At 43.2% G+C, this 27,700-nt stretch overlaps 2 protein-coding genes across 3 annotated transcripts in view; one reads left to right on the top strand and one right to left on the bottom strand.

The window, feature by feature from the left end:
- Positions 1 to 825: 825 nt before the first annotated feature.
- FH (fumarate hydratase) lies at positions 826 to 25,552 on the bottom strand. Of its 2 annotated transcripts, XM_082702746.1 has the most exons (10): positions 25,367 to 25,552; positions 20,855 to 20,989; positions 17,935 to 18,045; positions 15,814 to 15,990; positions 13,177 to 13,359; positions 10,020 to 10,185; positions 8,714 to 8,917; positions 7,123 to 7,250; positions 3,986 to 4,139; positions 826 to 1,019 (listed from the first exon to the last, which is right to left on the bottom strand). In XM_082702746.1, the coding sequence occupies exons 1-10, from the start codon at positions 25,490 to 25,492 to the stop codon at positions 877 to 879; spliced, it is 1,527 nt and encodes a 508-aa protein (XP_082558872.1). In that variant the 5' UTR covers positions 25,493 to 25,552; the 3' UTR covers positions 826 to 876. The 2 variants fall into 2 exon arrangements, with proteins under 2 accessions (XP_082558872.1, XP_082558873.1); XM_082702747.1 differs by lacking the exon at positions 17,935 to 18,045 and having other exon boundaries at positions 25,367 to 25,528.
- Positions 25,553 to 25,756: 204 nt separating this feature from the next.
- Positions 25,757 to 27,700, top strand: part of KMO (kynurenine 3-monooxygenase) — a 69,027-nt gene continuing 67,083 nt past the window's right edge. Inside the window, exons 1-3 of the mRNA XM_082702751.1 lie at positions 25,757 to 25,966; positions 26,081 to 26,265; positions 26,434 to 26,515. The gene's annotated coding sequence lies outside the window, so the exon portion shown is untranslated. The remainder of the gene's footprint in view (positions 25,967 to 26,080; positions 26,266 to 26,433; positions 26,516 to 27,700) is intronic.

Raw genomic sequence — 27,700 nt, forward strand, 5'->3', positions numbered from 1 at the left:
ATGTACGCTGCCTTCTGAACACCACAGGGGATAGGTGTGGATGGTCAATTTTCCAAGAATAAGCGAATCCCTGATGAAAAATCCTGGCACGTGCACAGAGATGATGATCAAGACTGCCTTTCACGACACCCTCTCTTCCCAAGTTCGGGCCTGCACCCTGAGTCTCTCTAATGCACGTCCTCGAATTCCTGACCCACAGTCTGCTGCCCTCCACTCGTAACTGATCTAAGGTCAGGAGGAGGGTGTGTGTGTGTGTGTGTGTGTGTGTGTGTGTGTGTGTGTCATCGGCACATGGAGCAGGTCTGCCCAAATTTTTACACCTGCCCTACTTCCTAACAGAGACGTATGCACACGCACACACGCACACACACACTCACCCCCATGCAGCAGGGCAAATGCTCGGTTAGCATATGCCCGGAAACCACAGGAAGAGAAAAATGTCTAAGTATATAAGGAACAAGGTAAGAAGTACCTTTTCATTAAAGGGGAATTTAAAACAGCACCAGCCAACAAAATTAAAACTCTTTAAAAATTAGTATGGCTCTTTTATAAAAGATATAAATAAATACACATACACAGAAATGAGATTTGACTATAAAACAGTCAATTAACATAAAAGAAAAATGAGTCTATTTTTACTTTATACAATTTAATCACTTCATTTTACACTTTTCAAAACTCTAAATTTTCAAAAATTTACACTTTTGGACCCAGCACACCCTGGGGTTTTATGTATTGACCAAGTTGTTCTGCTCCAGACATTCAAGTTCAGAAGTCGTTTCCTTGCACATTCATCTATTTCTGTTTAAGAACAAATAAGGAGTCTTTTTCATTTCTTTTACTGAACATAATTACTTTTATTATAAATTTATTAAATCACTTTGGACCCAGCATGTCCTTAGGTTTCACCCACTCATCAAACTGCTCTGCGGTGAGAAAGCCAAGTTCAATAGCAGTCGCCTTTAAGGTGGATCCATTTTTGTGCGCCGTCTTCGCAATCTTTGCCGCCTTGTCATATCCTGAAGAAAAAAATAAAAAAGGCAATGCAGGAATTCATACTGAAATCTGGTTTTCTAAAGCAAAAGGTAATCATTTACTCAACTGAGGCTACTGATCTCAAGTAACATGTTTAATCTTAAAAAATATTTAACAGAGGGGCGCCTGGATGACTCAGTCAGTTAAGTCTCCAAATCTTGATTTCAGCTTAGGTCATGATCTCAGTCATGAGATCGAGCCCCTTGATGGCTCTACATTCAGCATGGAGTCTGCTTAAGATTCTCTCTCTCGGGACACCTGGGTGGCTCAGTGGGTTAAGCCGCTGCCTTCGGCTCAGGTCATGGTCTCAGGGTCCTGGGATCAAGCCCCACATCGGGCTCTCTGCTCAGCGGGGAGCCTGCTTCCTCCTCTCTCTCTGTCTGCCTCTCTGACTACTTGTAATCTGTCTGTCAAATAAACAAAATCTTAAAAAAAAAAAAAGTCTATCTCCCCTTCTGCCTCTGCCCCAGTTTATGCTAAATAAATAAAATCTTAAAAAAAAAAAAAATTTAACAGTGATTATCCTCAGACCTGTGACTTCTGATGCAGCCTAAACCCTTTACTTTTCATAAGTGAGATAGGCTTAAACATACCTCATTTTCTATAACAGATTTGTTTCTACGGGCAGTTGGCCAATTTAATCGTCTTTGGGTTCCCCTGTGTAGCTCTCTGGCTAAATGCTAATGTACAATAATTTTTAAAGGATCAAAAACATATTAGCCCATCTCAATACTACACTGAGAACAACTCCTATCTTCACAGGGGGGAAGAACAAAAACACAATATAGCATCAAGACATGAAAACATACTTCTAAGTAGTAGACATACGTGTTTTTTCCAGAAACATGTTTAACTGGAAGCAAAGATTCTACAAAAGCATAACCAGCTAGGTGTCGCAGTGCCCCCAGCAGATAGCAGTCCCGTGTAGGAGCTGTGGGCACTGGCTCTGAGGGGGGAAGGGGTGGGGCTGGGGAGGGGCGCACCTGCCAGATGCTTCTAATACACTTGCCGGTACTTTGGCCTCATCCCAACATCCCAAGGATACAGTGGCAAATTTTAGCAGAAATCTATTCTCATACCAAACACCACCACCAAATATATCTGTTTGCCTAAGATATTTGCTTCTGGAATTAACAAAGGCAGGGACAGCTTTGAAAGTTGTCTTAACACAACTAAAAAAAGGTCAGAAGGCAAAGAACATAAAACACTGTCTAGCTCGCTCAGCGTGTGTGTTTGGTTCAGGTCAGGATCCCCTGCTTTTTTCCATCTCCCTCTGCCCCTCCCCTCTGCTTGATCTCTCTCTCAAATAAAATCTTAAAGAAAAAAACAAACAAACAAAATGAAACCGACAAAGGAGGAAAAAAAACCCCAAATACCCCCAGATCAGAGGACTATGGTCAAAGGGACAAAAGCCTTGAGGCAACACGATCGTCAACACGTCAAGTGACGTGTTGTTGGCATGGACCCATTAACCACCCATGAAACGAATTATGGTCAATTTCAGTATTCACCTGAACTGGCGAGGCTAAGCTTGTTGAAAAGGGCATTTACTGATCAGAGTAACTTTGAGAAAGAATTTTCATCAGATGGTCAGGGTCACCATTAGGTATTGTGTGGCCTTATACTGAGGACGTTAGAGTCCAAGTCTTAACGCTAACCGTTCAGCTCTACTCTTCGGGTTCCACAAATCCCCATCCCCAGCCAGCGTGGTCCACGAATGCACAGAGAACCCAGGACAAGCAGCTACAAGGTTCAGGCTGCAGCAGCAAGGTGCAGCTTGCCCATTTATCCTCGTATGGCCTTTGGCTCACAGAAATCTGATTCCAAGAAAGACCAATCAATCACTTGGCATTAGGAGCACTTGTAACTTAAGTGTTCTGAAGTCAAATGTGAGAGAACGTTTCTCACATAAGCCTTTGGGTTCCCCTGTGTAGCTCTCTGATTGAATGTGAAAGTACAATAGTTTTTAAAGGATCAAAATATTACCAATCTCAATTCTACACCCCAGAACAGGCTATACTGCATGTCACAGTGACATACATATATGATATATACAGATATATATCCTATAAATATTTGAAACAGTCAAATGAGCTCTAACTTTATAAAACAGAAATTACAGCTTGATGTAAAGCCAATAGTAGAAAATCTGCCTTGAAAGTTCGGCATTATAGAAGAGTATTTTAAACAGCAACCATATTGTGCCAATGACTGTATCATAACTTAGTATAAAATAGAAAATCGAAGAATATGTTAACAACCTCAGCTCATCAGTAAGAAGGTGGGAAAAGGCTTTCAAGGCACCATAACAATGCAGCGAGCGCCTCCAAACCTACGGGCTGAAACTGTGTGTTTGGTAAGGACCACTCTGGTCAGTCCCCAGTCTAAGCAGGTATGTTTGAATTTACACAATAAAATATTTATAGTTCTGGAAAAGGCTTGCAATGTAAGACTCATGGTTTTAAATATAGTATTTACATTTTCCTCCTTTCCCTATAAGCAATGAGTACTACTCTTTTTCTTCTGTCCTTATTGGTAACTCCCTATATCTGAACTGAATCAAAGAACAAAACCGAAGTGTAGTAGAGCAGCTAGAGAAGGCAGAAAAATGAGCTCATCCCACACTGCTAACCAGCCAGTGCCATCTAGTGACGCTACCCGGTGAGGAGAGCTTTCCCAGGTAGAATGTGCAGAACATTCAGCCTCTCAATACCACTGAGATCTGTGTTAATTTTGAACTGCTGAGTTACCACATTTCAAATGAAACGAAGCTTCACGGACAGCATATTAATATATAACAGTGTCTTTCAACCTAGTTGCAAATATTTTGTGAGATTTTAATAAACAATGCCCGAAAGGAATTTGCTGTCCACCTTGATCCAACAATCTCTTAAAAATATTTTAGCTTTTTAATTTTGTAGTCGAAAATGGCATAATTCCCAAACCTTACCTATATGAGGATTAAGAGCTGTCACCAACATCAGAGATTCATTCATCAGCTTGTTGATCCTCTCTGTGTTGGCCTGGATTCCCACGACGCAGTTTTCAGTGAAGGAAACAGCCGCGTCCCCCAGCAGCCGGGCTGAGTGTAACACGTTTTTGATCTGGGACAGGAGGGGTGAAGTGGAGAGGGAGAGAGAGAAAGAGGGGCTTAATGAGCCTAACTTTTGTGTCCAATAATATATATTATGCGCTGGTTCCTAAATGAGTATGTAATTTGATAAACATGGAGCACTCCTGTGGTGTGTAAAGCACCATCCCCCAGAAACAAATGTGAAAGAAATTATGAAGCTTTGAGGACACGGAAATCTCAAAGACGTAAAAGCCATAAACACAAACAACTGGAACCCAAGACCTGTAGTGTGAAAGAACACTGAGTGGTATAATATGTTAGCATGAAGAGAAAATTCAGTTGCAGGAATCGGTGAAGTCCTATTTGATGGAAGGGACTTAGATAACCAGAGATGGATAAAGAATCTTCTAGAAGAGAAGCAAAGATGCAGAGGTTAGAAAGTTCAGCCTGTCTGAGGCAGTCAGTACAGAGAGGGCTTCCCAGGTCTTAATGGCCATCATGTTATTAATGCTTAACAAAACAAATATTCCCCAGACCCTTTAAAATAAACTTTCACACAGTATTTAAAATGGGCAGAGGACATGAACAGACATTTCTGCAAAGAAGACATCCAGATGGCCAACAGACACATGAAAAAGTGCTCCATATCACTCGGCATCAGGGAAATACAAATCAAAACCACAATGAGATATCACCTCACACCAGTCAGAATGGCTAAAATCAACAAGTCAGGAAATGACAGATGCTGGAGAGGATGCGGAGAAAGGGGAACCCTCCTACACTGTTGGTGGGAATGCAAACTGGTGCAGCCACTCTGGAAAACAGCATGGAGATTCCTCAAAATGTTGAAAATAGAACTGCCCTATGACCCAGCAATTGCACTACTGGGTATTTACCCTAAAGATACAAACGTAGTGATCCAAAGGGGCACGTGCACCCGAATGTTTATAGCAGCAATGTCCACAATAGCCAAACTATGGAAAGAAACTAGATGTCCATCAACAGATGAATGGATCAAGAAGATGTGGTATATATACACAATGGAATACTATGCAGCCATCAAAAGAAATGAAATCTTGCCATTTGTGACAACATGGATGGAACTAGAGAGTATCATGCTTAGCGAAATAAGTCAAGCGGAGAAAGACAACTATCATATGATCTCCCTGATATGAGGAAGTGGTGATGCAACATGGGGGCTTAAGTGGGTAGAAGAAGAATCAATGAAACAAGATGGGATTGGGAGGGAGACAAACCATAAGTGACTCTTAATCTCACAAAACAAACTGAGGGTTGCTGCAGGGAGGGGGGTTGGGAGAAGGGGGGTGATGTTATGGACATTGGGGAGGGTATGTGCTTTGGTGAGTGCTGTGAAGTGTGTAAACCTGGCAATTCACAGACCTGTACCCCTGGGGATAAAAATATATGTTCATAAAAAATAAATAAATAAATAAATAAATAAATAAATAAAAACGTGAAATCAGTTAGTTCGCTTTAGAGGTTTTTTTTCCCTTTTTTTGTAACATTTCCAACACATATAAAGATATATCTGCATCCTACTCTCTTTTGGGTCTAAAAACTCAGGGTCTGAAAAGTACAGTCCCCAAAATGGACTCCAGCAGAAGGCTCAGAACTTCAAAGTTTGATTTGGCACTAATGATTTTAATATGAGGCAAATGCTGGGGCGCCTGGGTCGCTCAGTCAGTTAAGTGTCTGCCTTTGGATCAGGTCATGATCCCAGAGTCCTGGGATCGAGCCCCACATTGGGTTCCCTGATCAGCAGAGAGCCTGCTTCTCCCTCTCCGCCTACTCGATCCCCTACTCGTGCTCGCTCTCTATTTCAAAGAAATAAAATCTTAAAAAAATGTATAAGGCAAATGTTGATTACCTTGATGGATTTTCTATAAAAGACAAAAAATAGATTTTTTTTTTTTAAACAAAAAGATTAACAAGACATTTATTGCACATCTATATTGCCAGACAGCCGGTATTTCCTGTTTGGAATCTGTCATGCAAGCAAAGGCTTAGATGTCTGAGTTCTGCTTTGGCTGGGCTTGTATTTTTCATTAGATTGTACATTTCACGAGGGCAAAAAAATATGTCTTGCTTATTGTTCTATCACTAGTACCCAATATGGTGCCCAATATAGATTTGAAAAATGCATTGAATAAATATTCTTAATATTTGTCATTTGCCTGTCTTTCTCAAATTAAAACCAGACTTTACACCAGATGCAAACTGGTAATAAGCTTCCAGTGTATTTTATGTACAACACTTTACACAAATAAAGCACTCCAAAGGATGGCGGTTCTGAAGCTGAGGAAAGCGGACAAAAGCTAAAGATGACGCACCCTGCTGCATCTTCATGAAGAGGAAGATAAAGAACAGATTTTAGACGCACAAATGTTTTCCAGGTATGTGGAAGAGGGAAAACCGATGAAGGAAAGCCAGAGAAGGACAGGGAAGAACATGGGAGGAGGGTGCTGAGGAAGCCAAGGAGAAGTGTTTCAAGGCCAAGGTCAGATGTCACCAAGTCTACAGGCCTATGTGAGTTCCAAATGACCAGAAGAATAATTCGAGGACCAGTCGGGGGCAGGAACCGGGAGCAGTGAATTTGCCTTAAAGCAAATGTGGGTTATCCTTCTAAGACAACGGAGTTTGAGGGAAGCGGCAGCAATGTGAGCAGGAGACAGGGTTGAGGGACGGCTCAAGGAGACCTGACTTATTTCTTAGCCACTGGCATCTCCCCCACTGGGTGAGGGACAAGGAAGAAACCCACACCCTATTTCCAGACTTTTTCTTATTAAATAAGGCAAACCATCAAATCACTTGAGCTAAAAGTCACCTAATCAAATATCCAGGCTGAATCTTCTAATACTAACAAAAGCTTGACTTCCAATTGCTACTTACATCATCTCAGTACCTAACGTGAAATCCTAGAAAACTTTATGAAAGAAAACACAAGACAATTAGCCTTCAGTCAAAAAAAGTTAAAAAATGAACCTCGAACTTACCATCATTGGCTTGAAAACATTCAACTCAAAATGTCCATTGCTGCCTCCGACCGTGACGGCGACGTGATTCCCCATGACCTGGGCAGCAACCATGGTCAGTGCCTCACACTGGGTAGGGTTCACCTTGCCTTCAAAAGAGCCACCAAGGAAAGAGTCCATGTCAAATGTGCTCATGGTGTCGAGTGCCAGTTAAGATTATGTATCATGTCAACTGATCAAGAAAAGGAGGAAATCTAACTTCGTTAAATAAAGCAAGTCCCCCGTCATCAGGGCTGATACAATGAAACCAATCAAGAGAGAGGGATGGGTGGCCCCAAACCGTGACCCACTGGCTCAGGGGCTCCTGAGTAATGAGTACCCACACCCACACCCACACAGGGAACACGGCCCTCCCCGTTTCCACAGCTTTCGTCCACTGCAGAACGCTGGAGCTAGGCACTGAACACCCCGTGGGGAGTGATGCAGCCCCTGGCCTGCAGAACCTGGAGGCCGGGGGGAGAGAGCCAGCAATTACAGCACAGAGAAGCCGGCAGCAACGGGAACACTCATGAAATAAGCACCGGGCTGACATTCGGGAGACTTCTCAAAGCGGACATGAAGCAGAAATTCTCCTACTCATCCTAAGTCTCCAGAGCCCCATCACCCTAGGAGCACCCCTCTGATGAGCTCAAGTCTAAACCAGACACCGCAGATGCCTCCGACCAGTACAAGGCGACACAACGGAAAGGTTACTTCCTTATCTGTGAATCTGGGCTTCTCTTTTCTAGGCAATCACTTCGAATTTGCCGGCAACTAAACTTACATCATTTTCCAACGTAAACTATGCTAAAATCTCATCTCTTCTCGTTCTATACACGTGCACCGATTTCAAAGAACCTATAGTCAGGTCTTTCTCACTATTAAAAGTCACCTTGTCAATTTTAGTTGAACCTACAGAGATGAATCTTGATCCTGTCACCCGGTGTGCTGCTGTTTCCTTATCCGCTGACGTGAGCCACTCGTACCCCGTGCCTTCACCCTTGGTCACCAGTGAAGCAGTGAAGGGGCAGAACCCCTCAGCCTCCCGTCTGAAGTCAACTCATTAGTGTCACTTCATCATCACTGTTCACCCACTACATTCATCTAACAAGGCTACCCACATGTCCCCAAGGAACTCAGTGACTGTCATAGGAGTCTGTAAATGACTCGCTAGTGCCTGTGTCACTTCCCTTACCTGACAGGCCAAAACCCAAAGCAAAAAATGAACAGGCAGTTGGAAGAATTTGTTTCTATTCAATCCATGCTGATCACTTTAACAGCTCATTTCAGGGTTCTTCTGGCTTTGGATTGTAAAAGATGGAACTTACACATTCGCTCATGTGGGGAACCAAAATGCACATGCTAACTCATTCTCTCTTCCTGTATTGCTGGGTGGTGTTCCCAACTCGGATCACAGGGGGCCCGCACACATTCTGAAACGAGTGTGCAACACACGTCCCTATCCGTGTTTGGGATCAAACTCATGCTCAACACACGGAGATGCGCTCTGTTTATGAGGATGCCCGGGTTCTTGCCCAGCTGCAGTGCTCAGATTTACCAGCTAGGTCATTACCTGGCATGATACTGCTTCCTGGTTCATTTTCAGGCAAGATCAGCTCTCCCAGACCTGAGCGGGGACCAGAACCCAGAAAGCGAATATCGTTGGCGATCTTCATCAGACTGCAGGCGCTCGTGTTCATGGCTCCACTGAGTTCAACCAAAGCATCGTGGGCGGCCAGAGCTTCAAATTTATTTGGAGCAGTGACAAAAGGCAAGCCTAAAGAAAAAAAAATGTATCTATGAGTTAACAGGTAGAATTAAATGGTTTTCTTTCTAATATCCGCAAGTTAAACAGAAAGTTCCAGGACACGAAAAGCAAACACAGAAGAAAAATTTTACTTCAAGAAAAAATGATTATCTTCTGATTCAAGCTTTGTCTAGGTTTAAGTCTTGAACAAGCAGGAAGAATCTGGAGATACTAGCGTGTTTAAAGGATAAAGAAACAAGGACAATAAAAGAAATGCACTGAAAGAAAAACACTATTCTCCTGCGAACATGCGTATGATGCCTACTTCTGAGTAAGGAGGAAAAGGAGCTAAAGTTCACTTTATTCCACACTCTTTTACTTGTACAATTGTTCCCCATCTTAGGCTGTCCTGGTGCCTCCTTTAGCCGGGACCCTGCAGACCCCCTGAGATGGCAGGGGGCAATAGGAGTTAGAATTTCCACTCACTGTTGCCTGTGTTCAAATTTTAAAGATCACATATTCTAATTCCTATAATACAGTTCTTCTCAATTAAAACTTGACTGAAAAACCAATCTCTACTAGAGACCATCTAATTATGTCTGCCCTTTCAGCCAGTAACATCTATCTCTTCAGAAGAGTTTTCTGGAGATGACAACTCGGCTGTAATAATAGTTATTATCGAGAACACAGCACTCTCTCTACTAAAGGAAAAACAAGATTCAAAAAGGTCATTAACTCAGAGAAATGTCCCAGTATGATACAGGGAAAAAAGAAACTAAGCCTGTCAGTATCTCAACATATCTACCATTGAAAGCACTGTGTGTCAACCATCTGCTGATTTTGCCTGCTTTGAAAAGGGTATTTGAAACAGCTTTAAAGGGAAAATGACTGAGCATCACGATGACAGTAAACAAGCCAGCACTGACAGATTTAACTGCACACCGTATGAATCATAGATGGGAACCCTGAAAGGCAGAAGGATGAATACTGTTACTTCTGAAACAGACGTAAGACATGTTTGATGGGAAAATATTATTTTTTAGCTTTAAAGTCACAAGAATTCAAAGCAGAAACACCTAGAAAATATAGACCAGTGTAACGAAGAGGAGTCGGAGTTCATATTCCCGCTGACCTGTGAGTGCAGCCACTTTGGCCGCCACCTTCTCTGCAAAGCCGATTCTAGTATTCAAGCCGGTGCCCACGGCAGTGCCTCCAGCCGCAAGCTCGTAGACCCTTGGCATGGCGGCTTTTATTCTCGCCATCGCGTATTTCACTTGTTGAACATAACCACTGAATTCCTGGAAAAAGAAGGAAATTAAGGAGAGAACATGTGATTTCTTAACAGCTTACAAGTGACTCTGACTGTGTTGAACAGAAGTTCTTTTAAATATGTTCTTATAAGTTATGAGCTACCAAGTGCCATGTGTACCATTTTAATTCATACGATGATCACAGTACAAGGAAGAATGAGGATTTATAAACCTATAAGGTGGGATGACACCACAGAGGGGAACATGCAGCCTGGTTAACTGTCTTCTTTTAACAGACAGCAAAGAAAAACAACACAGGAAATAAGCTTTATTTTTTAAAGATTTTATTTATTTCTGCAAAAGAGAGAGCAAGAGATAGGGAGAGAATGAGCAGGAGCAGAGGGGAGGGGCAGAGGGACAAGCAGACTCCCCACGGAGCAGGGAGCCAGCCCTACATGGGACTTGATCTCAGCACCCTGAGATCATGGCCGAGCTGAGGGCAGACATTTAACCAACTGAGCCACCCAGGCACCCAGGAAACAAGCTTTAAGAAAGAATTACTTTAGTACATTAAATTATTAGTCTGTTTGCAGGTAATTTTTTTCTTGTTGTTGTATCCCAGACAACGTCAAGAAAGAAAAAAAAAAAACAAAAAACCCTGAATCGTCTCTCCAGACAAGTACAAACAGACATTTTCTCCACACAATTTCAGCTTAAAAACCTAACACAGAACAGGAGGCTGAACGGCCCACTGAAGAGCACAAGCAGGTAACAGGCCACAGTAAGACTAGAGCTTCCGGATGCAAGTTAATTCTGCTATTACCGTCACAGGGTTCCCAGAAAGACATTCTACAAAAGGTAGCCACAGAATGTATTGTCTGAACAGGACAGGGCCCCTTTTAAGAATTATGCTGAAACAATTTTAAGAATTATGCGGGGTGGGGCACCTGGGTGGCTCAGTGGGTTAAAGCCTCTGCCTTTGGCTCAGGTCATGATATCAGGGTCCTGGGATCGAGCCCCACCATCAGGCTCCTGCTCAGCAGGGATTCGGCTTCTCCCTCTCTCTCTGCCTGCCTCTCTGCCTACTTGTCATTTCTCTCTGTCAAATAAATAAATAAAATCTTTAGAAAAAAAAAAAGAAAAGAATTATGCAGGGACAAAAGGCATAAGCCAGAACTCAACCAAGCAAGCTAGACTATATGGTTACACTAAAGCTCTTTTCCCTGCTTAAAAACATGGAAAAACCATGAACAGTTCTGATTAGTATGAGGATATCTTACTGTTTTAAAGAAAACATTTTAGAAACTGTAACCCCTTTCAGGTAGACCAGATCCATCCAACCTAACGTCACTAATACATAACCAGCTGGGTGCACTGAAGAAGTTTCTTTTTATTGGGGAAAACCTGCATAAACTCAAAAGGCAATTCCAATCAAAGCAAGTGTAGGTGCTCCGGTAAGGTGAAGTCCACCAGAAAACTGTTGCTGACGTAACAGGGAGAATGATGATTTTACCCAGGAGGCTGTCATGGCCCCAAGAGACATTAGCTCCGTGGTTTTCCACCATGTAACACACACAACAAGGAAAACGTTAGAAACCAGAGGGACACTGCTCCGCAGAAACCATGCCAGGCACTAAGACGTGCTGCAAAGAGAAGAGGCTTCGGGGACAACAGAAGGTAGGAGCCCCCTTCTCTCGCAGCACCCGTATTCCGATGAATCATTTTCTTTTCCTCGTCCCTTCCGTATTGAAATTAAGCTAAGCAATCAAGCTTCCTGCGGTGTTCACGTGAACAAAACTACAAATGAGCCTTTTCAAGTAAGCAGCCCCGCTCCCCTCGCCATCACCTGATACCGCATCTGGGCAACTCACCGTTCCCGAACCACCGGAGAGTTTTACCATCAAAAACCATTGCCTGGGGGCGCCTGGGTGGCTCAGTGGGTTAAAGTCTCTGCCTTCGGCTCAGGTCATGATCCTGGGGTCCTGGGATCGAGCCTCGCATTGGGCTCTCTGCTCAGCGGGGAGCCTGCCTCCCCCCTCTCTGCCTGCCTTTCTGCCTACTTGTGATGTCTGTCAAGTAAATAAATAAAATCCTAAAAAACAAACAAACAAGCAAAAAACAAAAACAAAAACAAAACCCATCGCCTGATTCCCTTCCTGTCCTTCGTGGTGCGTGCTACTAGACATGCTCTGAGGCACTGATCAAGAAACACAAAAACACTTTCTGGTATTTGGGGGAAGAGAGTAATACCCCTTCCCCATATGGCCCAAAACAATCTTACAGGTAGACAGGCCTTGCTTAATCAATTTAAAAGTAATTTTTATAGAGCCTACTCTGTACAGTAAGAGACAAAGGGAGACAGGATGATGGTCCTGGGACGCTGAAGGCGGCGGTGACCACTAACGCCAGTATGTCCTTATTACTACATGTCGGCATGCTTCTACACCCTTCACGTGAACCAAAGAGAACCTCACAACTGGGCTAGGGTACAGATGTTATTTTCCTCATTTTAAAGCTCAAAAAACTGAGGAGCAGAAAAGCTCACTAATTTTCCCAGGGTCCCACGGTTTGTACGTGGCACAGCTAAGCTCTCAACCCGAGCCGACTGCCGAGAGACTGGCTCACTATCCTCACGCTGTGCTCTTCCCCTGAGAATCTGTCAGGAAAACTACTGACAGCTTAATGCAGAAAAATCTCTGCCACTGAACTGTTACAACCTGGCCTTTTATTTTTTATTTTATTTTATTTTTTAAAGAGTTTACTTACTGATTTGACAGAGAGAGAGAGAGACAGTGAGAGGGAAGACAAACGGGGGGGTGGGGATGGGAGAGGGAGAAGCAGACTCTGCTGAGCAGAGAGCCCGATGCGGGACTCGATCCCAGGACCCCAGGATCATGACCTGAGCCAAAGGCAGACGTTTAACGACTGAGCCACCCAGACGCCCCTAAGTTGGCCTTTTAAACAAGTACGATTTAGAGGGTAATATGCTGGCCATCTGTACCAATCCCCAAACCGAATCAACAGTCCGCGCTCATCTACCTGCCCGAGGGTGAGAGGAACAGCATCCTGCGTGTGAGTACGCCCAATTTTGATGATCTGGGCAAACTCTTTAGATTTGGCATGGAGAGCATCGTGTAGCTTCTGGAGTCCCGGCAGGAGCACGTTGTGGACCTCTATGGCGGCGGCAATGTGCATTGCTGTGGGAAATGTGTCATTTGAGCTCTGTTGGAAAATTTACAAAAATGGTAAAATGTTACATCAGAAGCAACAAAAAACACACTTGAATGTCTCCATTAAAAACATCTCTATATGATTACACGAAACTCATGTCTTTAGTGCTTAATGACACTGACTTGCAGCAAGACACAGCTCACTTAAGGTTCGAGAGCAGCAGTCAGGCTAAATAAGCGCAGGACTGTATCATATATGCCACCTCCTCTTCCATGCTATTTGGACATCTGCTAGTCAATGGCAGCAAACAGGAAGGACAATTAACAAGTACATGTAAGGATATCTTGCAGTTACCGATAGTCTTTTATTAAACTTGAGCAAAATTCTTGTGAGGTAGTTCATCACTTTAAAAAAGAGGAAACTCAAGCTCTCAAAGATATGGTGTGACTTGCCAAAACAGTTAGGAACTGGCAGAACTGGGACCGAACCAGGAAGTCCATACTCCACACTCTGTTTTCAACTGGAAACCCTATACTTTTAAATTATTATGCTACTTTAAAAAAAAAAAGTGTTATTTTTATAGGTTTTTACTGTGGAAAATATCAAACCATTTCCAAGAGCAGAATGAATGGTACAAGGAACATTCACGGTGTACACCGATCTTACTTGCCACATAGCGCCCCTGACTCGTACACACACGATTACTCTCACTTGGATTTCAGACTTCAGTATACATAAAAGAGAAATTTATATATTTAAACACAAGTAGTAAGTTTGAAAGATCCTTCATACGGTAACCTTGTATGAAAAAGCTTCCCCATTAATACTTTAAAATAAATTAAATTACACCTAGCACCAGATCCTAATTTCTGAATATTTTCCAGTGAGATCCTCCAAGAGTTCCCTGGCAAAATGGGCACTAGCGGGGCCCTGGGGCAGGGAAGCGACAGCATGATGGGCCCGGAGCATCTGGTAGAAGAGAGTAGAGAACTGCTTTAAAGAAAGAAAAAAGGAGCAGGGGGAAGGACAGGGATACAAAGGACACAGGAGCCGACGGAGAGGACTCCCAGAGCTAGAACAATCTGAGCAACAACATAAGTAATAACAGTATCAGATTAGAGCCCTAAGAGTAAAATAAAAATGCACAAATCCATGTTGATATACATAAACAGATACATAAGTGCGGAGGTAGAGAGAAGAGGACAAATCTTCTTTACGGAAAAGTTCCAATTAATACGAGCACAAGGAATAAGGGGAGTACAAAACCTTAGCGTCACCATTAAGACATCACAGTCGTAACTGCTATAGGCCAGATCCACTAGTGAACGATAAGCTTTGTGGACAAGTTTAAGGAGAAAGAGGGTATTTGTCCAGCACCATAACTACTTACTAATTCGGTGTTGATTTTAGTACATGACCAAAAATTCCTTGATATGCCTCCCCTCAGAAAGTGAAGTTGAAGGGCAGTGCCTGAGCAGAAGCAGGCCTGCGTGGCTCACTTCTAACAGAAAACAGAAGGTGGAGAAGCCCAACGGCCTAAACAAGGGTTGAAGTTCACATCACCAGTCCCAAGTCCTGGTGCTATCATGTACCCCAGCCGTGACGCAGTAAGAGGAGCCCTTCCCTTCTGAACAGTTTTCCCAAAATCCAGAGTCTCCACCTGATCATGAGAAAGCATCAAACAGATCCAAACCGAGGGATTCCACAAAATACATGACCGCTACCTTCCAAAGTGTCAAGGTGACGAAAGACGAGAGTCAGAGACTGGAGGAGACTAAGGGAACACAGCAACTAAGTGCAACATGTAATGTGGATTTTATCTTGGAAGAAAAAAGATGTTGGCAGAAGACTAGGGCCATCCTAGTAAAGTCTGTCTAGTTGAGGGTGCTGTATACCAATGTTAATCTCACAGTGGAATAAACGTACCAGGGTGAAGAAAAATGCTTAAGGGAAGCTGGGAGAAGGCTATACAGGAACTATGTGTGAAGTACCTTTGTAATTCTTTTATAATTCTAAAATGATTTAAAAATAAAGCATTTTTAAAAAACAAAACAATATAAATAGACTTATATACTAAATTCAGGTTCCCCAATAGGGATTTTTATGAAGTTTAAGACATAGACCTAGGATTTCTAAAAGAAATAAGAACATAACAAGAATTCTGGAACACTGAAAGGAAATAAAATGGAAAAATATATACTTCAAAGAAAAAAAATGTGGTATATGGACTTTCTTCATCTGGATTGAACCTGAATTTTGAAAAGTAGCTTTAAAATATTTTATTTTTACTTCTCAGACCTCTGTTGAAATAAGCCCTTTAAATTGTGAGTTGTTAAAATAAAATCAAAAGAAAATGCCAAACACACAAACAAAAAACTATCAGTCCTTTCCACTAAAGAATGTAAGCCAAATGAACCTTCCTTGTCAAAAAGCTAATTCCTGTTTTACAGGCATAGTTTCAGGCATTCTTTTCAATTTATAACAAAGAAAAGATCATATACTGACCTGGCTTTTATTAACGTGATCATTGGGATGTACGGGTTTCTTGCTACCAAGTTCACCTCCTAGCATTTCAATTGCTCTATTGCTAATGACTTCATTTACATTCATATTTGTCTGGGTTCCAGATCCAGTCTGCCACACCACAAGAGGAAAATGATCATTTAATTTACCTTCGGCTACCTGCAGGAAAAAAGGTTTAAAAAATGGATTTTTAAAAATAAGAAGTATTCGCTATCCATTTAGCTATTGTGATCAGCTATGATTAAGGAGTCGCCTATCAAGTGCCATTCTAAAGATGCTCACTTTTCTCATACGCTAACTGATTTACGGATGGTGCCACACAGCTCGTGCTTGTCCAGCGACTCCAGGCTTCTGCAGCAGCCCATGCTCCAACCACTGCTGCTCTACAAAGTGAAAGGTTATCTACTCTGAAAGATACAATTGCACGGATTGCAGGTGAAGATTGAATCAAAGGGATCTTTCTTCTATATCTCCAACGGCCTCCTCTAATAATAACCAGACAGGGCCACCCGTTAAGGCTGGCACACCTTAGACACGTTTCCTGTGGTGCTCAGTGGGAATGTCCTATAGAAGTCACAGCTGGACTCAGCATGATAATGAACGAGTCACTTGAAAGTGAGTTTGCTGACAGCTACTTCACTGCACAGACGTCCGACATGTAGCAACTGCCAAGAGTAGAGACAAGCACAGCCCAGATTTGTCCGTTTCTGTCATATAATTTTATGTGTTAGTTTTTGAATTATAAAGCTTTCTTAGAGAGTAGGTGCTGAACTTCATCTTCTAGACGTCTTCTAGAATGACTTTAGCTTAAAAAAAAAACAGTACACACCTTAGAAAATTATTACCTTTAACAATTGGTCCCTTTTAAAATACAACTTTTTTTCCTAGTTATGTAATAGACGTTCAGTGTGAAACATTTTGAGAAGTGAGAAAAATGTAGTTACAACAGCGCTGCCTCTCAGAAATGGTAACTCTTGGCATTTTGGCTTCTCCCTTTAGGCTTGTCCCAAGCAATGGGTGTGCAAACATGCACAATGGAAAACACATGTTCTCTGTTCATATTTTCCAAACACAAATGGGATCATAAAATACATTCATTTTGCTACCTCCCCGACCCATACTTCCTATATGGTGGGCTCCATCATAGGACATTCTTTTTTTTTTTTTTTTTTTCATATTTTATTTATTTATTTGACAGACAGAGAGAGAGCACAAGTAAGCAGAGCAGCTGGCAGAGGGAGAGGGAGAAGCAGGCTCTCTGCTGAGCAGGGAGCTGGATGCAGGGCTTAATCCTAGGATGCTGGGATCATGACCTGAGCAGAAGGCAGCCGCTTAACCGACTGAGCCACCCAGGCACCCCTATCATAGGACATTCCTAAGAAAGTAATTTTCTATGGCTCTATTATATAGTTTATGTAAGCATCTGTTATGGTCAGGTACAGTCTAATTTGGTATTACTGTAAATAGTACTACAATGAAAAACATTGTAAATATACGTTTTTAACCATTATCTCTGATTACTTCCTTAAGATTACATAAGTGGATTAGTAAAATTACATTCTCCATACATATCAAGTAACTGACTAGTTTTAAAAGGAACCATTTATACTTAATAAAATAAAATGTAGTATAAGTTTAACCATGTCTCTTCAGGTTTTCTTCAAACTGTGAAGAGAATAAAAAATAAAAGGTATGGGGTGCTTGAGTGGCACAGTTGGTTAAGTGTCTGACTCTCAGATTCAGCTCAGATCATGATCTCAAGGTTGTAAGATCGAGCCCTGCATGGGACTCAGTGAGGAATCGACTTGAGATTCTCTCTCCTTCTGCCCCTCCCCAACTCTCTCTCTCTAAAATAAAGTCTTTAAAAATTAAAAAAAAAAAAAAAATTTTTTTTAAAGGTACAGCATCATCCCAAAACTTTTGCCACAATATTTTAAGCACCACACTAATATCCAATAATATCCAAACAAGCTGCTGTCACCCTACCTTGAAACTCATTAACTCGGGAATTCAGCGCCCCTTTTCCCTGCCAGAGCCTGACATCATCTAGCAGAGATGCGGGTCTGATGCCACTGAGTAAACAGCACACTTGTCACCTCCTACCTCATCTGCTGCCTTCATGATGGCCTCGGCAATCTTGGAATCAAGACCATAATCCTGGTTTACTTCAGCAGCGGCTCGCTTCAAAATGCCAAAGGCTTTAATAACTGGGATCTAAAATTAATCAGAAAAATATCTCAAAATTGCAGGTTTCATTAAGAATATAAATTTAAGATTATTCTTTTATGCAAGTGCAAAACCTACATAAAACACTAAAGTAAGTAATGTTACAGTAACACTAAGATTACAGAGAGGTATGTAATGAACCAAGATTCATCTGTTTAGGGAACCAAACAAAAGCAAATAGGTTGACTCTTTAATACATGTGTGTGTCTGACCACACCCCCCCCCAAAACACACAATGCACCACTTTTTTATGAGAGATTAAAACAGACATGTGTTTATTTCATATATATAAACACTAATGGCACTCAGTCATTTCACCAGCAAGTACCATTTTTCCTCACTGGATCTCATGCCATATTATAATTTTTCCTTCTCCTCATTAAAAACAATAAAAGTAAAAATAATATTTAACTGCCAATAAGTTCTAAATAACCATTACTAAATGGGTATCACTTCATCCCAAAGCCAAAAAGCAAGTTCTTCTGGTTCGTCAATGAGGCTTTGACATTCCTTAAGTCACTGGAATGTCCCTCAGAATATTTCTTTAATCCCAGGGTACTACATCCGGACTTAGGGCTTACAGCTTCGGATGCATCATCTCACCCTATCTCAAACCCTTTCGGTTTGCGGATCTCTTCACTTCCTGCTCTGGATCACCTCACCAAATTTAAAAGGATGAAAGTCAGCAACTTTTGCTGACTCACCAAGGAAGTGGTATCTGGTTTTTGTGAGACAGGAAGTATGTATTATGGCCACAATTAATAATGCAGATTATAGTCTGGCTCCCACAAGAGGTCTGAAGGGGGAAATGTGCAAGGGAGGAATGAAGGGTGGGGAACTGTACAGGAGAATCTACCGTCCTCACCCAGAATCAGGGGGGACACTGAAGAAAAGGAAGAGGACATGTTAAAACCAGGCTGAAGGGAGGACAAGCTGAAGGTCAAACGGAAAAAGAAATAAGAGAACATCCGTGTTTTGAATTCTAAGAAACCAGAATCAAACCATTTTGAGTGTTTTACCCAAATGAGATAGAAACAAATGGCACATAGCATTAGAAACTTAAAAACTGGGACGCCTGGGTGGCTCAGTTGGTTAAGCAGCTGCCTTCGGCTCAGGTCATGATCCCAGCGTCCTGGGATCGAGTCCCACATCGGGCTCCTTGCTCCGCAGGGAGCCTGCTTCTCCCTCTGACTCTGCCTGCCACTCTGCCTGTGCTCACTCTTGCTCTCTATCTCTCTCCGACAAATAAATAAATAAAATCTTAAAAAAAAAAAAAAGAAAGAAAAAGAAACTTAAAAACTGTAAACATGACACGGATGGGAATTTAAATTTCTACAGGAGGACACTGCAGTGGTGGCTTAAACCACTGCCAGATCGTAACCGAGAGGCCTCCCCACTCTGGCCATCCGAACGTGGGGACTGACCCCGGTGTCTGCGGACTCAGAAAATGAAAAAAGCGTCACAGCAGTTTCACGGACTACGATCACAATAAAATGGTAAAATGTCACTGGGGAGAAAAAGAAGGGTCTCATTATTCTTAATTTACTCACATTAGAAGTTCATAATCGTTTTTGGTTTTGCTTTCCTTTGGACCTCAGGTACAAGGGGCCAGGTTTACACATACTGCTCAGATCAGGGCCCATCAGAGTCTGCTTTGTATTTTAAAAAGTTCAGGATATTAATCGAGGTGAAGCAAAATGTGACAAAAAAAACAGATACCCCACATGCCCATCTTTTACAGGCGCCTAACAGAAACAGCTGCCCCATTTCTGGAGCAGCGGCAGCAACCACACACCCCTGAATCCCACCTCTGCCGCCAGAAGCAGGGGCAGGAGCAAGAGCAGGAGCCCTGCTTACTCCCACCACTAGTGCCCTGCACTGACCTCCTCAGTCCCAGGAGCTGAACTCGAGGACACTTCAGATCACCTGCTACCCTCTGTCACCTCACCACGTCATCTGACCCTAGTTTGCCCAACCACTAGGCTGACTGGTGGAGGCAGTGACAAAAAGATTTTCTTTTCTTTTGTAGAAGTGTATAAGCCTGTGAAAGTTCAGTCTTAAAGGCTTAGCAATGGGCTAAAATATGGAAGTTAAGATGACTATAGGGTAAAAAGTGTATTCGGAAGACAGTATTCCACAGCTCCCCGACCAAAGCCTGGCCACGTGCAGGCTCCGAGCCTAGGCCACAGCCTGGCGCTGACCAGGGTTCACACCACGGCTGGGCCCCAGTAGCGTACGGAAGCCAGTCAGTCAGTTCTTTCCACTTCTGACATCTCTGAAGCCAGGATGCATCACCATACAGCCAATGACAGGGCCCGACTCTGACAGCCCTTCTTCCTAGTGCTACTGAGTGCATCTTACCCGTGCATCTTCTGAGGTCATCTTACACTTATCGAAATACGGTAGAAAAGTTTCCTAATCCTTCGGTCATTCACCTGGCACTGCGTGTGTACTTATGTATAGACAGGGTGAGGAAGAATAGTTTTATGTATTTGTGTACACTTTTCTGGAAACAGAAACCAAGATAGACAGAAAGTATAATATTAAAGAAAAATCTGTTTCCTTTTCAATCAGTCTCTTAAAAATCTGTCTTAAATCAGCTTAAAAAACTAAGTATTAAAACGAAAAATGTTCAAACTAAAATTCTAATAAAAATCTGAAAAAAAAAAACAGCAAAAATAAAGAGACTCACAAAGCCAATTCTGTAATAAGTTTTTATTTTAACTCAATAAGATATTTATTTGTAAAATAAAGTGACTTGTTTGAATAAAGCCAATACTTCCATAAAACCACTTACTGGCATGCGTTCTGTCGCACCTCCAATCTTAAAGTTCATTGTGGATCTCACCGTCTGGGCGCCATAATACTTATCATTTGGGACCTTGAGTTCACCAAAGGTGTCAAACTCTATCCTAAAGGAATTTTGACTCGCCTAAAGAGAAAAATTAAGACACCATTAGAGCTTGAAAAGAAACAGTATCAAAGTAATAATATCCTATCAGCTTGTAAGGGGCAAGAAACCTAAATACCTACTAAAAAGATAAAAAAAACCCACTGGATTCTCCTTCTGCTCTCCGGTTCTTTTCCTGACAAATTTGTCACACTTTTTTTTTTTTTTGGAGTATAGGTGACACGCACAACAGTACACTAGTTTCAGGTGTAAAACACTGAGACCGAACTCTAGGTCCTACAGTGCTTGCCACGGTGTAGGGTGTAGCTATCACCTGTCACCACACAACGTAATCACCACACAATCCACTGTTTTCCTTATGCTGTACCTTCTACCCCAAGACTGACCTCATTCCTTAACGAGCCTGTACCTCCCACTCCCCTTCAGCCACTCTACCCATCCTCCCGTCCTCTTCCCTCTGGCAACCATCAGTTTTTTCTCTATATTTATGGGTCTGCTTCTGCCTTGTGTTTGTTTACTCATCTGTTTTGATTTTTAAATTCCACATATAAATGAAATCATACAGTATTCATCTTTCTCTGTCTTATTTCACCTAGCATAATACCCCTCTAGGTCTATACATGCTGTTGCAAATGGCAAAAAAACAAACCTCATCTTTTCTATGGCTGAGTAATATTCCTCTCTCTCTCTGTGTGTGTGTGTGTATAGTGTGTATACACCACACCACACCCTCTTTATCCATTCATCTCTCAGTGGACACTTGGGCTGCTTCCATAATTTGGCTATTGTAAATAATGCTGCCATAAACACAAGGGTGGATCTATCTTGTTAAATTTGTGTTTTTGCTTTCTTTGGGTAACCATCCAGTAGTGGAATTACTGAATCATATGGGATCTCTAATTTTTTGAGGGGCTGTTCCCCCACCAACAGCACATGAGGGTTCGGTTTTTCTCTGATCCTCACCGACACCTGTTCTTTCTTAGCTTTTTGGTTCTGGTCATTCCGACAGGAGGACGGTGATATGTAACTGTGGCTCTGAGGTGGAGATCCTTGACAATTAGTGATGTTGTGCATCCTTTCATGCCTCTGTTCGCCATCTGTACATCAGGTCGTCGGCCCATTTTTCAATCAGATTATTTGGGGTTTTTGGGGGTCAAGTTCTTCATCTATTTTGGATTTAACCCCTTATCAGATATTATTTGCAAATAATGCAGATGTTAAAGACAGACAGACTGTGGCTCTGCAGTCAAACAGCCCCCCACGCAGTCGCTGTGTCACCCTTAGTAAGTCAGTTTTTCTCATCTATAAATTAAATGTAGCGATAAGGGAGGATGGCGAGGTCAGTTCTTAACCTTTCCAGAGCAAGTGAGCCCTCTGAGGATATGAGGAAAGCTATGGATCCCTTCTCTAGAAAAATGAACATAAATACATATATGAAAACTCTTACGTATGATTTTAGGGAGTTTATATCTTAAAACCAAACACCACCCTGAATAAGAACCCATGATCCAAAGTCCCTTTTATGGAGACCCTAGGATTCTACCAAGTACTTCAACTTTTCTGATAAAAAAGTTAACAATTGCTCAACAAATATTTTAGAATACTATAAAAAAGATTTATTGTAAAACACTAAATAGTTGGAATTTACCTGTCACAATTTAAATCAAGGAGACTTCAGAAAGATACTCTGAGTTTTAATGTGCATTAACTATGAAATAAACATGGTCAGATGATTCAAAAGATTTAAAAATACGGGGCGCCTGGGTGGCTCAGTGGGTTAAGCCTCTGCCTTCGGGTCAGGTCATGATCTCAGCACCCTGGGATCGAGCCCCACATCGGGCTCTGTGCTCAGCGGGGAGCCTGCTTCCTCCTCTCTCTCTGCCTGCCTCTCTGCCTACTGGTGATCTCTCTGTCAAATAAATAAATAAATAAATAATCTTTAAAAAAAAAAAAAAAAGATTAAAAAATCCCTAGCCAAGTAATTCTGCTTTAGTAAATAGTCCTCTGGGGGGGGAAAAAAATTAATCTGTAGTCTGTAGTTACCCTTTGGGACTAGACAGGTTTACAAAACTGTTTATAATGTTATAAAGCCTTCTGTATTGCAAAAAGAGAAAAATATGATTGTATCTAGGTAGAAATACAGTAATATTATCAATGAGGTACATTTTTTTCCCATGTCTAAAAGTCTACAGAAGCCTGGCCTAAGCCAGTAAGAAGCAGTAGCTAATAAAAATAATCACACCTCAGCGTAATTACTGGGCTAATGTAGCAAATTCTTTCCAAGTATCATGTTATTTGACTTTTACAACCACTCTAGGAGATTTTACTATTACCATCTCCATCTTAGAGGAAATACTGGGGCTTGGAGAGATGAAATAATCTTGGGAGATCACCCAGTTAGCAAGAGGAAGGGCCTGAAACCCCCCAACCTTGGACTGTCAAAACCCGAGAGCTGTTTGGATTACTACTTTTTTATTACTACTTCCAAAAGCCAAGAAATGGAGGAAGTAACTTCAGATTGGTCCCAATCAACCCCCAGAGTTGTACCCCAACTCTGGACAATAAGAGGATGTAAACGATGAGTAGTTAGATTTTTTTCTCTAGTAGGGCTTGGTTACACTGACACCACTATACACCCACTTGGCTCCCTTCCCTGTAGACCAAAAGAACGTGGGGTTCTCAAATTCATAAACTTCTGCTTCCTTCTAAAAAATAATGTAGGATGACCACCAAGTCCGGTTACACTGGAAAAATATAATAAATGTTTTATTGATATTACACTGCAATACAGAAGATGTTTACTGAATCTCCCTGCTAGTCTCTAAACTCTATGCCTGTGGTGACTGTCCTTTCCACAGGGCCCAACACATAGCAGGCATTCAATAAATACGTTATCTTCCTATTGGATAAACATTTGTGTTCTTTTAGATAAAATGTAACTTAGGGCAGTTAGCGTTATGTAAATAAATCCTCAACAGCAATAAGAAAAACTTAATCAACACAAAGATTTTGGAGCAGAGCTCAGAGGGCAGAAGATATATTTAGAATTAGGGGGGCAATCTGTCTTCATCTGATCTTAGCTATCATTCCAACACTAAAAGCAAGGCAGTGCTAGCTTTGGAACAGTTAGAGCAGGGCAAATTCAGCTCTCCAGCCTCCGATTCCCTTTTACCAAACACTAAATTAGTAAAAACTAAATAAATTTTTAAAAGGCTCTAAAATGCATTAAAATTAGAGCAGGGAGTTGCAGGAACATAAAAGCACCCCGATTTTGTAGTTTCAAGCACAGTAATGCCGTGTTAATATCTTCAAGTTTACAGTTCAGAAAATATCTTGGACTTTTGAAATACAGGGAGGCACTCATTTAAGTGCACTCACTATTTGCCAAACACAAAGTACTTGCACATGAGCAATGTTGCCGGGTACCTGTTCTTACTTCCATTCTACACGCAGAAACCCAAGCACAAAGACAAGCGGCCCCAACGCCCAGCTCTGGGTAGCGTGACTCTCCCTCAACTACCGTTTATTCCCCAAACTTGTCCTAACAATACCCGCGTGCGTAAGTATTTAACATGCCCGGTAAGGGGCGCCTGGGTGGCTCAGCGGGTTAAGCCTCTGCCTTCGGCTCAGGTCGTGAGCTCAGGGTCCTGGGATCGAGCCCCGCATCGGGCTCTCTGCTCAGCAGGGAGTCTGCTTTCACCCGACCCCCGCCTGCCTCTCTGTCTACCTGTGATCTCTGCCAAATAAATACACAAAATCTTCTAAAAATCAAATCAAATAAAATGCTCGTTAAGCAGCCCTAATCACGGAGGGTGCCACTCTAAAGCGCAGAAGACTTGAGCTTGGGCCGCTAAGTTCCTCGGGAATCTCTGAATAAAAAGTAGACTCGGCTCCACGTTGGCTCCTAACCAGTCTGCACCGACTGACTTCAGGGCACAGCTCCACCCAGGTCCGGAACTTCTGAGAGGCGGAATCTTCTCCGCCCCCAGAGCCCTCAGCCCCACCGGAGGCCCGCAGGCCGCTCGCAGGGGCGGGAAGAAGCCCCCGGGCGGAGGCGACCGGCCGCAGCCGGCGGAGGGGCCGCGGAGGCAGCGGAGGCAGCGGCCTCGGCCCCGCCTCCAGCCCCGCACAGTCGCCGGCGCGGACGGAGCCCCCCGACCCCGCCCGCCCCGGAACGCCGGAGCGACCCCGCAGGACCCTCGCCGCCCGACGCCGCCCCTGCCCGAGCGCTCCCTGCGGGCGGCGGCGGCACGGCGGGGCCCGGACGCCAAACGCGGGCACGCAGCCCACGCCGCGCGCTGCCGGGACGCCCCGGGAATGCCTCCCGCCCGCCCGGCCGGCCAGCGGAGGGCTGAAGGTCACCGCCGGGAGGCCGCGGCTCGGACGGCGCGCGCTCACCATTCGGGCGGAGGTCGGGGTCCGCGGCGGGAGGACGGCCGCCTCTCCGAGGCCGGGAGCGGAGGCTGAGGCCGGAGGCCGCACTAGGCGACGCGAACGCGCGAGAAGCCGAAGGGCGCGATACATGATGCAGCGGGTACCTGGGTAGAATTTGGGGGTGGTTGAGGCCACGCCTCCGCGCGGGTTGTCACAATCCGTCCCGCCCACGGCGCCTCGCTTTTATCCAATCAACAGCCTCAAACTCAGCGGGTGGGGCGGGACCAATCACGAATGGCCAGTAAAGAATGAGGGGTGGGGTTAACTTCGAGCGGAGGAGCGGACCCTTGACTCCCTCGGACTCCTGGGAAACGAGTGAGAAGGGAATTCTGGGGCGGGAAGTCCGGCTACTCTGAGGGAGCTCGGTCGCCGCGTGAGGCGGGCGGAGCGGGAGGCTGAGCGGCGAGTCCGCGGTTCGGTCGATAACGTATTCCAGGAAGAAATATTTATTTATCGTGTAGCCCGTCACTACTGCTTCTCTCTTTGCAATCTTTTTAAAATGTCTTCCAGATGACATCTTCCGTGTAGAAATTGTGGAAATCGGAGCAAAGTATGAACAATGAGGTCATCATCACGATGATGATTAAGAAAGTCGTTCTGAGGTCTCTGCGGTTGCCTTTTCTTCTTTTCTCGGACTGTTATTTTTTTTTTAAAATATATTATTTATTTATCTGACAGACCGAGATCACAAGAGGCGGAGGAGGAAGCAGGCTCCCCGCTGAGCGGAGAGCCCGATGCGGGACTCGATCCCAGGACCCTGAGGTCATGACCTGAGCGGAAGGCAGCGGCTTAACCCCTGAGCCACCCAGGCGCCCTCAGCCTGTTTTTTCCGAGTGTAGTGAGGGCGAGGTCTCTAGTTCCAGGTGATTGGAGATTTCGGTTATTTACGTTTACGTTCCGGGGGGTTGCACTGATGATGTGCCTATGCACATTAGAGGCGTATTGTTGTCGTATCATCAATCGGTGGGGACAGAAAAGCTTCTGGCCCACAGTTTTATCTCGTCTTGCTTCTCTTTGTCGCTTGAAACTAGGTGACAGTCGATGATGACATCAGCCACCGGGTGATGTCTGGAAGTCCGAAGTCCGGGACCTGCGAAGCCGCGCTCACGGGAGGTAGTCGCTGCCAGAGCTCTGGGTCGCGCTGCTTGTGTTACTCTGTGGCTTAGGAATTTGACTTCCATGTACTGCAGATATGAAATTTAAATGACTGAGCATGATAGTTGCACAGATACGGGCAGAACCCCAAAACCTCACCCCAACTCTTTCTAGCTCACCTCTTCCCTCTGTCAGCGGATTCAGAAATTACTAGAATGCTTGATGAAAAAGGGAAACCAAGAGTTACGGAGAAGTTAGAAGGTCAGAATACAAGAAACATTGTAATTCAGAATCAAAAAGATAATGCGGGGCGCCTGGGTGGCTCAGTGGGTTAAGCCTCTGCCTTCGGCTCAGGTCATGATCTCAGGGTCCTGGGATCGAGCCCCGCATCGGTCTCTCTGCTCAGCCTGCTTCCCGCTCTCTCTCTGCCTAGTTGTGATCTCTCTCTCTCTCACTCTCTCATTCTCTCTCTGTGTCAAATAAATAAATAAAGTATTTAAAAATAGCAGAAAAGTCTTTGGTGAAACTTCATCTAGAGGTATAGAATTCAGCTACGATTTCTTTATTTTTCTATTTTTTTCAAGATTTTATTTATTTTAGAGAGAGAGTGCACAAGCTTGCGAGCAGGGGGAAGGGTAGAGGGAGAGGGAGAGAATCTCAAGCAAACTCCATGCTCAGCATGGAGCTCAATGCAGGGCTGGGTCCCACAACCCCGAGATCGTGACCTGAGCAGAAACCAATAATTGGACACTTAACCAACTCAGCCACCCAGACACCCCTCAGCTATAATTTCTATGTTTCCCTTCTACTCATCAATGAAACCGATTCTTCCATTTACAACCATAATTTAAGTTACATTTTTATTTAAATAAAATGTACATCAATTTGAAACAAAATATTAAGTATACTCTGAAGGTATTATGCAATAATTGAAATTTGGGAAACAGTGGCTTATTATATTACTTAATAATGAAAATGTAATGTAAATACCTTTAAGTTAATCATTGACACCATTTATTTTCATTTTCTCATACAACCTTTTATCCATGTGGAATGAGTTTTTGTTTTGTGTTTTTTTCATTTGTTTATTTTTTTTACCTTGAACTTTGTCCATAATAGTATTGACCTGTTTTCTTCTTGTTGACATTTGTGTAGTTTGTGTTTCTGTTTTTTTTTTTTATTTGTGCTCAAGTTGTGGGACTC

This window comes from Mustela nivalis (assembly GCF_964662115.1).
Source record: "Mustela nivalis genome assembly, chromosome: 16".
NCBI lineage: Eukaryota > Metazoa > Chordata > Mammalia > Carnivora > Mustelidae > Mustela > Mustela nivalis.